Source organism: Poecilia latipinna, unplaced genomic scaffold (assembly GCF_001443285.1).
Source record: "Poecilia latipinna isolate Pla-1442-1.1 unplaced genomic scaffold, P_latipinna-1.0 Scaffold2854, whole genome shotgun sequence".
Lineage (NCBI taxonomy): Eukaryota > Metazoa > Chordata > Actinopteri > Cyprinodontiformes > Poeciliidae > Poecilia > Poecilia latipinna.
In genome coordinates this window covers 17,981-33,335 of record NW_015115470.1, presented here as the reverse complement: position 1 = coordinate 33,335, position 15,355 = coordinate 17,981, and the positions used below count along the sequence as shown (strand labels likewise).

Below are 15,355 nucleotides of genomic sequence, written 5' to 3'. Positions count from 1 at the left end.
GGTGAAATTCCCACCGCACCCCTTGAGGCCCCGAAATTTTGTAAAATTTTCCTTTTTTTTTTTTTTTTTTGCCGTTGTCGTTCACACTTCCAAATGCGACTTGTTTGTGATCTCCAGTGTGAACTACAAACGACCTGAAAGTGTCCCGCATGCGCAGTAGAGGGCGCAATAACGTCACACAGAGAGCGTGCTCACCGCCGTAAAGCTGTGTTTGCGGAAGTAAACGTGGATGCTAACGGTGGAGCTTATCTTACGATTTTAAAGTTGTTGTCCACCCGGAGTCTGCACATTTACAACTTAATATTCATTATTGTGCGCCATGGTTGTTGTTTTTCTTCCCGTTTGCGCGTATCAGTGACGTTCATGTCAGATGAATGCGACATGGTCGTTCAGATTCAGGTCACATTTTAAAATATCAGGTCGCATATTTTTTTTTTTTTTTAATTGGTTTCGGGTCACTTCAGGCTGCAGTGTGAACGTAGCCGTAGTGAAACGTAAGGAGCTTGTATATTTAAAAAAAGAACCGTATAAAGTGCAATTTGAGTCCCACACCGGACTTTAAGACCGTTTCTCTTTCCCGTTCTGTTATGGCCGCCATCTTTGTTCTGTATCATCTGACACAGCAGGTAGAACAGTAGAACAATACATTAGAAAATAAACTTTTCTAACGAACAAGAGATCTTACTTTAGCTTAAATTGGTGTAGAGTGTCCAGAAATTTTACTCAAGTAAGTATAGCTATACTTTATAATAAAATCACTCAAGTAAAAAGTGCAGTTCAATAAAGATACTTCTAAAAATACTTTTTTTGGTCCAACACAAAAGTAGTGCATAATGTCCATCCTGAACAGTTTCATCTCAGTGTTTTACTATTAATTATTCAATTTTTTTTCCCCAGATTGTTTCTAAGGGAATCCCGATGAATGCCAGGATGATTCATTCGCTAAGTGGGAAACAATCTCCGATCCCGTATGGGAAGAAAGGACAGGTAAACCTGCAGAACCGCCGCCGTTTACAAGCTTTGGTAGAGTTTTAGTTTAGGAGTTAGAAAAGTTTCTGTTGCAATGAAATCTGTTATTCATATAAATAATAAATACAAAAAAATAAACATTCACATTTTTAGAGAGCGCTTCCCATAATGAAAGACGATTTCTCTACTATGCAAGAAACATCTTGTTGGGAAAAAGTTTGCAAGGATTGCATCATATGTACAAATTCAGCCTTCAGATAAAATATTCATTGTTCTGCTGCAGAGTTTGGACAAAGATTGGGGTCAGAATTGAGCATATTATTGTAAGAAAAAAACGGCAGCGTCTTTTAAATTAAGTTTAATCAATCAGGAAGTCATAAACTATTTGAGACAAGATGTAATTCTTTACTCATCAAAGATGAAGCAAAAAAAGAAGGAAAGCCCAATTTTTGTTGGAAAACTAACACTATAAGTCACCCTGAAAACACCAAACCAACACCCAGGCATGGTGGTGGCAGCATCAGGCTGTGGGGGAGGGATATATTAGCTTCTGCAACTGCATCTTAAAGTCCCATCAGTGATGTTCAGTCACTCTTGCCATTTGCAATACCTTTGTTATTTTGTTCTTTTGCTGCTGTTCGTAAGCCCACATCACCACTCCACCACCACTGTGCCTGAGAAGTAACATTGGTCTTACATCCCCAGATACCATTCTTCCAGATATTTTTTATTTTTTTTTGGTGGGGGCTCTTATTAGTGTTAGATTTAATTTAGCTTTGGACACTTTGACCTTTAAGTGAATGTAAAGGTCAAATTAAATTCACTAAATTTAAATCTAAATTTAAATTTTCACAGCCTTCCAGACGTCTTAAATAAAATTTCCACAAACCACAGATGCTTTTCTGAGGTTATTGCCGATGTCTTTCTGCTTTGGGGTTGTGTTCAATCTCATACTTTTCTAGAGATGGATGATAAATAAATACACTGTAAAAACACAAAATCTTACCAAGTATTTTTGGTCCAGTTTCTACTCAAATATCTTAGAAAGAGAAAATTAAATTACAAGATGCAGGAGCTTTTAAGTAAGTAATTTCTCAATATTGATTAAAAAAAGTTCTAGTTCCACTTGCAGAGTATATCACTTATTTCACAATCGTTACCTAGCAACGCCAGCCAAGCCCAGCCCGTCGCCTAGCAACCCAGTTCCACTGGCAGATTGTTTCACTTAACATGGGAAAATATCTTGTTATAGGAATTATTGACTTAAAACAAGCTCCTATTTCTTGCTGAAAAGTTATTTGTAATTTAGTTTCGCCTTATTTCAAATGTAGTCAGATATTTGCACTAGAAACTAGATCAAAATTACGATAAGATTTTGTGTTTTTGCAGTGTATGATAAATTAAAACTACATATACATTTTTTACATATTTTTACTAAATATAATTTAAATGTGATCCTCGTCTGAAAATAGAAATGATTTCCCTGCTGCCAGTTTGGCAGAGGCTCATAATCCCATTAAGGGACCTTCATGGTTAAATAAAACAAAAATATTCCAGAAAACCAGGAAGCAAACAAACCCTGCAGCCTTCCTGTTCCCTTCTAAAGGGACATGTTCACATTTCTGTTTGATTAGGCTACATTAAATATTGTTCTCTTTTCAGTACATCCTGTCCGTTGACAGAGCCAATCTGAACAAAGAGCTGCTAACAGGTAAGAATGGAAAATAGACGAATCATGTCTGAATTAGACACATCCAGTTATGACCTATTTTTTGTTACATCATCTGCAGAAAGAAGTTGGAGTAAAAGCGGTTTACAGATGCATCACCCCTCTGGGAATGTGGCTAGAGGTTAAATAATTAGTGAATATTGATAAAATTGTAATACTGGACACATTTCTACTAATTAAACTTGCTAGTTTTCTGATTAAAAAGGCCAAATGTGGTTTCTTTTCATTCTTTCAACTTCATAATGTGCATTTTATTATTTTTTTCTAAATTATAATTTGCATTGCTGCTCAGTTAGGAATGATATTTAATGTTCATATTTGTTTTTCTGTTAGCTTAATGCTAACTGCATCTGACTGCATTGTTTTATAACTAGATGGGATTGAACTGCTGCTTCTAAAAATGTATTTTACTGAAATTAGTTAAACTAAACTGAATTAATCCACTTGAGCTCACTTTATTTAAACTGGACTAAAATAAACTGAATTTGTTTAATTTGCATTGACTTGAACTAAAATCCATAATTTGAGTTTAACTGAAGCGATTTCTTTAATTAATCAAATGTATTTAAACTGAACTGAATTATTTAATTGAAATTAAATTGGTTAATTGAACTAGTTTAAACCAAACTGAATTCAATAAAACAGGATTGAACTGAACTAATTAAAACTGAACTGAATTTATTTTAAACCTAACTAAAAAAAAGCTGAAGTAAACTGAACTAAATTAATAAAATTTTCATTAAACTGAACTGAATTGGGGGTGTGCTGTGGTGACGCAGGGGTTAAGCACAACCCACATATGGAGGCCTCAGTCCTCAACGCGGCTGTCACAGGCTCAATTCCCGGCCTGGTGACCCTTGCCGCATGTCCTCCCTCTCTCTCGCTACCCACCTTCCTGTCAACTAACTATCAAATAAAAAAAAAGGCCACTAGAGCCAATAAAACCTTAAAAAAATAAATATAAAAAACTGAACTGAATTGGATAATTTAAATCAAATTGATTCAGTGAGTTAACGGAAATAAACTAAGACGAACTGAACTGAGATGAATTCATGTAATTTGCACCAAACTGAACTGAATAACTTAATTTGAATTGAAGCAATTATTTTTAACTGAATTTATTTCAACTGAAAATTTTAAACTGAACTGAATTTAAGTCATCTGAGCTAAGTATATCTTAACAGAACTAAAAGCAAAGAAAACTGAACTAAAATGAATTTGAACTGGATAAGTTTAGCTGAAGCGATTATTTTTTTAACTGGATTTATTCAAACTGAACTGTAATGAACTGAACTGAACAACTTGACGTTAACCAACATCAAAATTGCATTTAAAGTAATAAAAACCTGGTTTATCGTTTAAGTTAAATATCAACCAGTTTAGCCAGATATCTTGGTTTTAATTGGACTTTTAGGATCTCCTTTAATTGTATTAAAATTGTTTTGTTACTTATTGTCACAGGTCTTTATAAAGTATTTGCTTTTTTATCGTTTGTCCAGATTTTGGCACTTTTCTCTCCATTTATGTTTCCTGGCATTCCTTAAATAGGCGACATAAGGGGATGTGTTTTCCTTTCTTTTCGTAGCTGTAAGGATTTTTTCCTAATATTTAATGAGGAGCCTCTTAGAGTTAAAGTGTGGCAGCTTGGCTCTGTTTTTAATTAGACTGCCTGGATGCACTGGCAGAGATTGTCGCTGCTCTTATCGTAGTTGATTCAGGCGGCTGCTGATCTGCAGATAAAGAGATTTCACAGTGTGAAAACCCAAAAACATCAGTTTGCACAGATCCCAGCTGCAGCTCCGCGGCTCCATTGATGATCGTTCAGTTTTTGCTGACCCTCTCTTTAGCTTAGTAAAAGTTTCGGGTGTATTGTAAGAAGACATGGCAGCTGCTGTTGCATCACAAGCTGTTTTTGTAACTCACAGCGGCAGAGACGTATCCAAACACAAAGCTGAACTTCGACCACAAACTGCAGGACTGGAATGCTGAAACCGGACTAATGACCTTCGGCAGGTAAATGGTTAGTGATCGCTTGCAGAGACACCTCCATGCTGGGGGTGGTGAGCAGCTAAAGATTTATCTCATAAAAGTAAAAAGCAGCCATCTAAGAAATTACTCGAGTAAAAAAGTATTTGGTAAAAAGTCTACTCAAGTAGTGAGAAACTGAACAAATTAGGAATCATTTAATATTTAAACATTATACCATCAGATGGACCAAATTATAAAACTAAGTGGAAATTTTAATATTTTAAGGACAAAAATGACATTAATTCATATAAGTAAAAAAAACAAAACAAAATCGTGCAAAATATTTTTTTCCAAATCAGTTTCTTTCAATTAAAACCTTAACAAAAGCCTCAGGTGTAGGTCTGGTGAATTTCAGGTTAAAACATGTTTGCTTGTGATTCAGTGGGAAGAAAATACTGAAATTTTACTCAAGTAAGAGTAGAAATACTTTATAATAAAATTACTCAAATAAAAGTAAAAAGTACAGTGTACTAAAATACACTGTACTTAAGCTTTGCCAGGGAAACTTTCAAAGAAAGTTACATTGAGTAACTTTTTTTTTTAAAGAGATGTACTGAAAGTATATTTTTCAAAAGAAGTTACTCATTAACTAAATGTAATTGAGTAAATGTAATTAGTTGCTACCCAGCTCTGGTCATCGCCCTAGAGAGGATTCCTTTTGCAAACGGACAAAACTATAAAATATGTAAGGAAACAAAAAGTTTCAGAATTATTACATTAAGTTAGCAAAAATGCTAACCTGATACTTTCTAGTTTTAAATGGCCATGAATTCTGTGGCGGAAAATTTTATTATTAGATAATATATTAATACTTTATTACCAGACAATACAAATTGTCATTACAATCCCCTCTTGATAATTTTCATCCTGATATCAGGGGTGTAAGATTCTTCCCCCAAAACGGACAAACAGCTGCTGCCTACGATGACTAGCATTAGCTGTCAAGTTGTCAACACAACGAGCTAAATCTTAAATGTTCACCTGATATATAAATGAACAAGGGGCACAATACTTTGCTACTAATTGTCAACACTATGACAACTAGATAACCAGGTCAGAAAAATGTTTTAAGTAAAAAAAAAAAAAATAGCGAGGGAGAGGGAAGTAGGTCAGTTATGCTAGCTTGACTTTGACAACCTTAAATGTGGATGTGCTGCAGAATCTGGTGTTTGGGTTCAGCAAAAATAAAAATAATAAAAAATGTTGATCCATACACCAACTCTGACAGATCATTGTTTTTTTTTCTCATCTTCCCTTCAACTTTCTGAGCGCCCCCTGGAGGCACCACTTTGAAAAACACTGTTAGCTGACGAGGGTTTAGAAATGTAATAGACTTGTTGTGTTTTTAAAGGCTGTGAGTAATTAATTTGTTTTTTCATAACTGAGTGTCCCGAGGAAAATGTGACGCACAATTTACAATCCAGTTAACCCTGAAACACCTCCAGCTCTTTTCGGGTGGGAAGATTCGCGCTTCTGCTCATAATTAAAGCACCAGGCAGAAGCACAAACTGTTGTACACAGATTCTCAAATTAAATGCAGTCTTATCTGGAAATTAAAAAATATCCATTTATTTTAACGCCCACAGCTCCGTGCAGACGTTTTCCCGCTCCTTTAACTTTTTCCACTGTTGTTTTTTACTGGGGTTTTATGAGACAGACCAACACAAAGTGGAGGGAGAATCTAGCTTAGAATATCTTGAAATGTTTGGTATTGATTTGTATTGACACGGCCGGCCAAAGCCTTTTCGGGGCCCTAAGTAGATTTTCATTTTGGAACCCCCCCATACGAACAGGTCAACCCCAGATGCTTTGTCGTTCCTTGTGTTACATACCTGCTATTATTAGCAATGCTTTTGATTACAGATGTTATTATGGCTATTGAACTTAAAATTACAGAACATTTCCAATAAACTGTTTAATCAGTTGGAAAAAGTGATTTTATGCGGTTTGAAAAGTTACTTTAATAACTTTGGAACCAAATTACTTCTGTAGTCATGAGCACATGTAAAAATAAAATTAAGTTAGAGTAACGTGGTTAGTGTAATTTTTCAACTTAATATTACCAGAAATTCTAAATTAATATTAGATTTATTCAACTTAATTTTGGTTTGGGAGGTGAAGTAAGTCACGTAAGTCACCAAATATTTCTTGGTTTAGAAAACCAAGAAATATTGGTTTTTCTTATAATTATTATTAATTATTTTATTTTAGTTAATAAAATAATTATTAACTATTATTTAGTTAATAATAGGCAATATTGGTAACTGAGTGGAAATTCTTGCCTTTATTTTTTCAGTAGAGCCAACAAAACATGTGTACAGAGTGTACTTATTTTTATTTATTAGGGGTACAAAAAATATTAAGTTCTAGGTTAAAGTATACTTTTTATCTGTTGGGTTCTAATGTTACTTTTTATGCCAAATTCATATTTTTCCACATTTTTGTACTTCCATTTGAGTTTCTGCTGCTCCTAAAAGCAGCTGAAGCACTTAAAAAACAAAATCAACCGGCCATTTTTTAGCAATAACTTTATGTTTTTTTGAGTCTGAAAAATGAGTCGCGTTAAAAACCTTTGGAATGCAACATCACAAATCAGCAGGCACTGTTACTTAGCAACCCCAGCCTGGCACTGCCCATTACTTAGCAACCCCAGCCTAGCACAGCCTGTTACTTAGCAACCCCAGCCTGGCACTGCCCGTTACTTAGCAACCCCAGCCTAGCACTGCCCGTTACTTAGCAACCCCAACCTAGCACTGCCTGTTACCTAGCAATCAGAGCTGCGTTCTTGGAAAAGACAAGCTTTCTCTTGTTGACCTGCCATCCATAATTCACTTGCTGCATAAAGTTAGAGTTAGCGGGCGTGGCTAACAGCAATTTATTTTTATTTAAAGTGACATGACGCCCTAAAAGAGCTCATTCTTAAATAGTGAGATAATATCTCACTATTTAAGAATAACTTTGTTTAAAAAAGGTAATGAACATGTTTTTTATTTCCCATAAAACTATCATAACATGATCAAGATCAGCTTTAGCGATAAAAATGTCTGTTTGCTGGTGCTAAAATGTGTTAAAATGATTAAAAACAAGCTGCAGTCGACTGTGCAACAGTGACAACCGTTCAAGACGATTTCCAAAGTTCCTTTCTCCTATGGTTCCAGCAGGCAGAGCTCAGGAAACAAAGCCCAGTAATTCATTTCAGACTCGACAGGCTCCACCTAACAGAGAGGTTAAATCTAATGGCTGCGTAATTAGAGAAAAAGACAGAAAAGGTTTGAAAGATTTATCATTAAAAAAAAATACCACTGTGGGTTATGTCTACTGGCTGCTGTAATTACTCTTTTATTCGACCCTGTAGGAATGAAATGAGTTTTCTGCAGAAGGAGGCAGATATATGAACACCCTCAGTGTTTTGCAAAGTCAATTTTGACAGATTTTCTTTGTTTCTGCTGTATTGTAGCACCTCCTGACTGATACAGAGGTGAGTTTTTGCTGTATTGAAGGTGGAGAGCTTTATGAACTATAAAATGCATTAAGCTTTACTGTATCTGTCTTGTTATTTACCACCTATAAAAGTGATTTTTTTATTTTCACACCTGAAGTGACTGTGAGGCTTGATGTAGCTGAAAAAGGTGTAAAAGAAAGAAATGCTCTTTGTCTAAATATAAATAAATGACCAAAAAAAACAAGTAAAATATGCAATGAAAAAAAAACAAACAATTTACGATAATCTTTTGTATCAGTAAAAGTACACTTTTTTGTGTATCTTTTCTGGTTTCAAGAAATATAATGCTTAACATGTCAAATACTATTTTCATAATTCAAGGATATCTACGTGTTCTGAAAATAAGTCTCATATCTTATTTGTATGAATAAAAATAGTCATCTTATAAAAACAAAACATTAATTTCAAGGTATTTTTACTTATTTTGGAAAGTTTTGACAAGTCTCATTTTCTTGTTCGGTTGGCAGATAATTTTTATTGTTTTTTTAAGATTACTTTTTACAGTGTGATGTGTTACAGTTTCACATTTCCTCAAACTGCAGTCACAAACGTCATTGTACGTTAGTTGTTGTTTCACAAGCAAAAATCAAAAATGTGAGCCGTAAATCATCCTACATCTGTGGTTTAGGTCAAAGAATAACTGTGTGTCAGAATGGCCCAGTCAAAGTACAGACATAACCTGATCCAATACACATTTCATTCAATCTGAGGTGTTTTACAAAGAAAAAACTGGAAATAATTTAGTATCTAAAGCTGGTAAAGACAAAATCTGGAAAGTGTTGCTCATGATTATCAGCTATATTGTGTTTGTCAATCATGTAAAAACTCAATAAATATATTCAAATTTGTGCTGCAATTAAATAAAAATACATCTGTGTGTGTTTGCTTGTTCCATCACTCATTAATCTGCAGTCCTCTGCACATTTTTAAAAGTAGGCATTAAAAAAGTCTTCCTATGAACCAGGGCGTCAGTCTGTTTATGCAGCTTCAACAAGCTGCTCCTTAAATTATTCAAGTGTAAATTAATGATCCCCCAGGCGAAAAAACAGATTGTTAAAACATTTGGATTGAATTCAGGTGGAAGAGTTGCTTTAATTCAGGGCTGAAACGATTAATCAGATTAATCGCTAGGAATTTCAGTTACTTCAGTGATCAATTAATCGTTAACTGGACTCAAATAATAACACACAGAGCAGCAATTAAGACAAAACTGCACAAAAATATTTCAATTTAAGATAAAAAACCTTTGTCAATATGCTCTATATGGAAGAGAATTAAACACTGAACAAAAAGAAATGTTTCTCAAAATTCTAAATTTTTCTCAGAATTTTAATTTTATGTCAAAATTCAAATAAATAACCAAACGTTCTTAGGTGTATCATGTCAATTATTGTGTTGGCATATAAAAATAATCACATAAATATTTCTTCTTGGTTCTGTGATTGACCCAGTTGACCCGTGATTTGAGTCTTATGACTAGATTTGCTTGATTGAATTCTGATATTAAAGTCTGAATCCTCTTTAAAGCAAGACTTCAGTGGTTACGTTAAAAATCTACAGAATGTTGAATTTTTTCATCCGATTAATCAATAGAATAATTGATTATTAAAATAATCGTAGGTCTCACTTTGATCATATTTAAGTGGAAGTATCTGATTTTCAGGCCGCACGGATCCAAGACGCAGACTCAAGCGGACCTGATCGTCGGTTGCGACGGAGCGTTCTCCGCCGTCCGGAAGCAGTTCCTGCGCCGCAGCCGCTTCAACTACAGCCAGACGTACATCCCGCACGGATACATGGAGCTCACCATGCCGCCGAGAAACGGGGAGGTCAGGCGGGTTTTACGGCGGCTTGAGGCTCAGATCAGATCAGGCTTTGCTCTTTCACATCTTAGCTTATTTCCACCTTCATCTGCAGTTCGCTATGAAGCCGAACTACCTGCACATCTGGCCCAGAAACACCTTTATGATGATCGCGCTCCCCAACCTGGTGAGTGAGAAATGCTTTTCTTTATTGCTTTTATATATATTTTTGAATGTGTACAGGAGAAAAAATGCAACAAAGAACAATTTATTCGCTCAAACAAATTTTCAGTTTCAGGCAGCAAAGTTGTAAAAGTAAGAAATACTGCCACCTGCAGGTGGGAGTTAGCATCACTTAAACTAATACTTTGACAATTTTTGTGGACAATTTTCAATAAAAAGCTTAAACTAGAAGCATTTCTTTTCATACAGCAAACATGCAAAATTAAAGTAGTAGTATGTTGTAAATTTCTGCCAAAAATCTCAGAAAGTTTAAGAGTAATCCCAGAATTTTTCTAGAAAAACAAGGACATTTTTTTTAAATTTAATATGTATTAAAAATATGTAATAAAAAAAATTAAAGTTTTGTATCCGCAATAAATATCAGTCCACTTTGAATGTCAAATTTATCAATATATGACTTTTAAGAACAGGTTGAAACGGTCAGGATCGTGTTTCTGTGTATTTATTTTTAGAGTTTTTTGTCTTCAGTTTGCTCCCTGTGTCTCTGTTCTCCCCGTTGATTGTTCCCAGGTGTGTCTCGTTGCCTTGATTACCCCTGTGTGCACTTAGTCCCACCTGTTGTCTGTGTTCTTGTCGGGTCCTTGTCTAATGTTGTCTATTGTCAAGTGTTTGCTGCTGAGTCTGTCCGTCGTCTCAGTTGAACTGATCAAGTCCTGGTCGGCGTTAGCTCAAGTATTGTCAGTCTTTGTATTCAGTGCTACTGGCTATCGCTGTGCGCTCGGAGCAGTCCTGTTCCTGGACTGCTCCAAGCTTCTTCATTAAACTCATCAAATTCATCATTTCACCTGGGTCTCAGCGTCATCTCCTCACCAAAACCACTTCATGACAGAAACTGCACTAAGTGCTGCACAAAAACAAAAACACAAGAATAAATTGAAGAAAATAAAAGAAAGAAAATAAAACATCACAGCAGAAAAGTTTACAGTATCAGGACTTAATTAAATGGCAACAAATGAAATAAGTTTTAAGAAGCAATTTAAAATGACCCTTGATTTTAATTTGTTTTTTATGGTCTGTAATTACTATTTATGGAAGAAGTTTCTGAAAAACAATTCTGACTTTAATCTCTTAATTTTAATCAGTTAATATTTTTCTGAGATTAAAGTCAGAATTATTTTTTTCAGTGGCCTAATCCTCTTCTGAACTTTTGTCCCACGTGTCAAAAAGTTTGGACACCCCTGGTCTACAGGGCCGCATTAAATGTGTTTTAAGGATAACATTAATGCATCTTTCGCTGATTTTCTGCTTTAGGACAAGACGTTTACCTGCACCCTCTTCATGCCCTTTGAAGAGTTTGAGAAAATCTCCACAGGAGATGAAGTCATCGAGTTTTTCCAAAAATACTTCCCTGACGCCATCCCGCTAATCGGAGCGTAAGCGACCTTCCTCTGTCTGTGACGTGGCGTCTCCTCTTCCTCCTTCCTGCCTCTTCATCCCGACCTGTTGGGTCAGAAACACCTTCAGCCGTCGTCACCCCACCCAAGGCGGGCGCATCAGCAGCGGACTGTGAAATTAAATGCTCACGCAGATTCCTGCCGCCGCAAGGCGTTTAATTTTCTGCGGGTGACGGATAGTCGGCAGGATGCAAGTAGCCTTAATAAAGCCGGAGACTTTTATTCGGAGCGGTGAGGTGTGAGCAGCCCAGCGCGGGCTTTCCCCCCGTTACCTTTTCATTAAACCACAGCGGACAGATCGCGCTGCTCTGCGGCACCCAGCTGTGACAGACGCTTCCACTGCAAGCAGGGCGACTCCGTTGTTTAGGAAGGAAACATCAGATTAGATCAGCTGCTCTCAGGAAGTTTGTAATTGTTTTGTTTGCTTTTGTCCTTTGCAGCGCCACCCTCAGGAGGGATTATTTCCGCCTGCCTGCTCAGGCCATGGTCTCCGTGAAGTGCTCCCCGTATCACATCGGGGATAAATGCGTCCTCATGGGGGACGCGGCCCACGCTGTGGTGCCTTTCTACGGCCAGGGGATGAACGCCGTGAGTACCGCCGAGCACGGGAGGCGGGCTGACGGGGAATCACTTTAGATCCGATCAAAACGTGAACAAAGAATCACTTTAGATCTGTTCATAGCTATTAAAGAATCACTGATATTCTTTCCTTCTTTTTTGCTTTCAGGGCTTTGAAGACTGCATTGTCTTTGATGAAATAATGAATCAGTTCAATGAGGATTTCAGTAAGTGTCTTTATGTCTTTTAAATAAAACCCACTGGTGCAGAAAGAGTCCGGAGCCGGTAACAGAGTCATTCTGGGTTTTACCTGCACAGGTGCGGTGCTGCCAGAGTACAGCAGGGTCCGGGTCCCTGACGACCACGCCATCGCAGATCTGGCCATGTACAACTACATCGAAGTAATTCAGTTTCTACTTCACATGCTCCACATGTTCTTCTCCAATGCAAATATTTGATTCCCCAGCCAAACGTGTAGTTTTTTCAAACTACACTATTTCACCAGCATATTTTTAAAATATTTATTTTCCCTCCGTTTTTGTAGAAATTTAGTTCCCCAGCCACACTATATCAGATATTTTTTATTTTTAAAAAATGCTTTTTTTTTTATTCCCAAGCTATTCGAGATATTTTTATTGATCCAAAACTAAATAAATACAAGGCCAGTGTCACTGATATTCATACGGATATCGATATCGATACCAATACAATACCAATACTTTTTATGATTTAAGTTTATCAAACTTCTGATCTTTTGAAGTTTTTGTGGATTTTTCTTTAAATTATTTTGTTAATGGAATCTGGACAAAGTTGAAATAGGTTTACAAAATACTTTAATAAAATATTAATGTGATAAACAGAAAAATAGAAAAATAAAATACATTTGTGTATCTTTTCCTAAAGCAAAGTGCAAAACATCATTCTGTAGGTAGATCTGAGCAACTAAAATCAGACTCCAGGAGGAAATCTGAAACTAAAGTATTGATCTTACCACATGATCATAGATAAGATACTGGTACCAACTTTGTGTCAATAAATATCTGTACATTTATTGGATGCACTGATCAACTCTTTTCACCCATCGGCCAATATCGATCAGGAAAACGGTGCTGAATTGACTTGAAATTTTGTTTTTTTAAAATACAATTAAACGTAGAAAACCAACTTTAATTTGTCCAGTCAGTAAAAATGCTAATGTAGAATAAATAATAAAGAAACTGAGAAACAATATGCTGACTACCTTGGTCAAACATATAAAGAATAAAGCAATAATTTTTCTTTCAAATGGTTCAGAACGTGGAATTAGAAATGTAAATATAAATAACAAAGCATAGAATTAGACTGAATAGATCTGCCCTTATGGATGGGGAACGGTACCGATACAGATATTAATATCAGATCTGAGCATCTCTACTTACTTTAATCTGCATCATTGTTCTGGGTTTGCTCAGACAAATCCCAATCCCAGCATCGCTCTGAACCGTTCTAACCACCCACCCAGCTAGAGAGACTTCTGTTTAAAGATTTCCTCTCGTTGCTCCACTGACTCGCAACATGATTCTGACTGCAGGTTTTCAGTCCAGCGCTCTGGAGCTCAGGGCTGCTGGTGATTCACTCGCTGGAAGCAGGAAAGACGCACAGTTTGTTCCTCTGCAGGAAAACAAGCTGCTTTAAAATCAGCCAGAGGGATTTATAAAAGGCCTCCAGCAGAGAGACGACCTGGAAACGGGTGCAAAGTGTCCTTTACAACAGCAAAAACTAAACATATCCAGAGGTGAAACAAAAGATTAATCGATTTTTGAAATAATCGTCAACTAATTCAGTAACCGATTAATCGTTAACTTGAGCAGAGGTGGTAGAGTAGCCAATAATTATACCCAAGTAAGAGTAGCAGTACTTCAACATAATTTTAATCAAGTAAAAGTAAAAAGTATCCGTCCAGGAAATTACTCAAATAAGAGTAAAAAAGTGTTTGGTAAAAAGTACTGAGTAACTGTTCAAATGATCAATCATTTAATACTTAAAAGCTACATAATCAGACGGAACAAAATATAAAGTTTAGTGGAAATTTTGGTGTTTTAAGGACAAAAACTACAATAATTCATATAAGTAACAAAAACTAACAATAAAATGTTTCCAAATCAGTTTGTTTCAATAACAAACTTATTAAACTTTAACAAAAACTGCAGGTTTGTGTCTGGTGGATTTTGGCTAAAACATGTTTTTCATTCAGAGAATCCAGAAATTTTTCTTTTTACTTCAATCAAATTTACTCGAATAAAAGTAAAACGTACTCAAAGTAAATTTTTTCAAAAGAAGTTACTCAAGTAAACCCCCACCTCCTCCGGAACGTGTTCGAAGTTCTGCCGGAGATGGGGGACATTGACATTGACATTGAGTCTGAGTGGACCATTGCCGAGGCGGCTTATCGGAGCTGCGGCCGCAAGGTTGCTGGTGCCTGTCGCGGCGGCAACCCTCGAACCCGTTGGTGGACACCTTCGGTGAGGGATGCTGTCAAGCTGAAGAAGGAGGCCTATCAGGCCTTTTTGGCCTGTGGGACTCTAGAAGCAGCTGATGGGTACCAGCAGGCAAAGCGGCATGCGGCTCGGGTGGTCGCTGAGGCAAAAACTTGGGCGTGGGAGGAGTTTGGAGAGGCCATGGAGAAAGACTTCCGCATGACTTCGAGGCGATTCTGGTCCACCATCCGGCGTCTCAGGAGGGGGAAGCACTGCAGCACCAACACTGTTTATAGTGGGGATGGTGTGCTGCTGACCTCAACTCGGGACATTGTGGGCCGGTGGGTGGAATACTTTGAAGACCTCCTCAATCCCACCAACATGCCTTCCATTGAGGAAGCTGAGCCTGGGGACTCTGGGTTGGGCTCTCCAATCTCTAGGGACGAGGTCGCCGAGGTAGTCAAAAAGCTCCTCGGTGGCAGGGCCCCGGGGGTGAATGAGATCCGCCTGGAGTTCCTTAAGGCTCTGGATGTTGCAGGGTTGTGTTGGCTGATGTGACTCTGCAATATCGCATGGACATCGGGGGCAGTTCCCCTGGATTGGCAGACTGGGGTGGTGGTCCCCCTGTTCCCCGGAGGATTTGCTCCAATTACATGGGGGTCACACGCTTAAGC

General features: G+C 37.1%; 1 protein-coding gene across 1 annotated transcript in view; it reads left to right on the top strand.

The window, feature by feature from the left end:
• Positions 1 to 15,355, top strand: part of kmo (kynurenine 3-monooxygenase) — a 28,473-nt gene that overhangs the window by 4,642 nt on the left and 8,476 nt on the right. The window contains exons 5-14 of the mRNA XM_015021772.1: positions 898 to 987; positions 2,632 to 2,680; positions 4,624 to 4,711; positions 9,892 to 10,057; positions 10,146 to 10,217; positions 11,525 to 11,646; positions 12,108 to 12,255; positions 12,395 to 12,452; positions 12,544 to 12,626; positions 14,660 to 14,662. Coding sequence (XP_014877258.1) covers positions 898 to 987; positions 2,632 to 2,680; positions 4,624 to 4,711; positions 9,892 to 10,057; positions 10,146 to 10,217; positions 11,525 to 11,646; positions 12,108 to 12,255; positions 12,395 to 12,452; positions 12,544 to 12,626; positions 14,660 to 14,662 — 879 coding nt within the window. The remainder of the gene's footprint in view (positions 1 to 897; positions 988 to 2,631; positions 2,681 to 4,623; positions 4,712 to 9,891; positions 10,058 to 10,145; positions 10,218 to 11,524; positions 11,647 to 12,107; positions 12,256 to 12,394; positions 12,453 to 12,543; positions 12,627 to 14,659; positions 14,663 to 15,355) is intronic.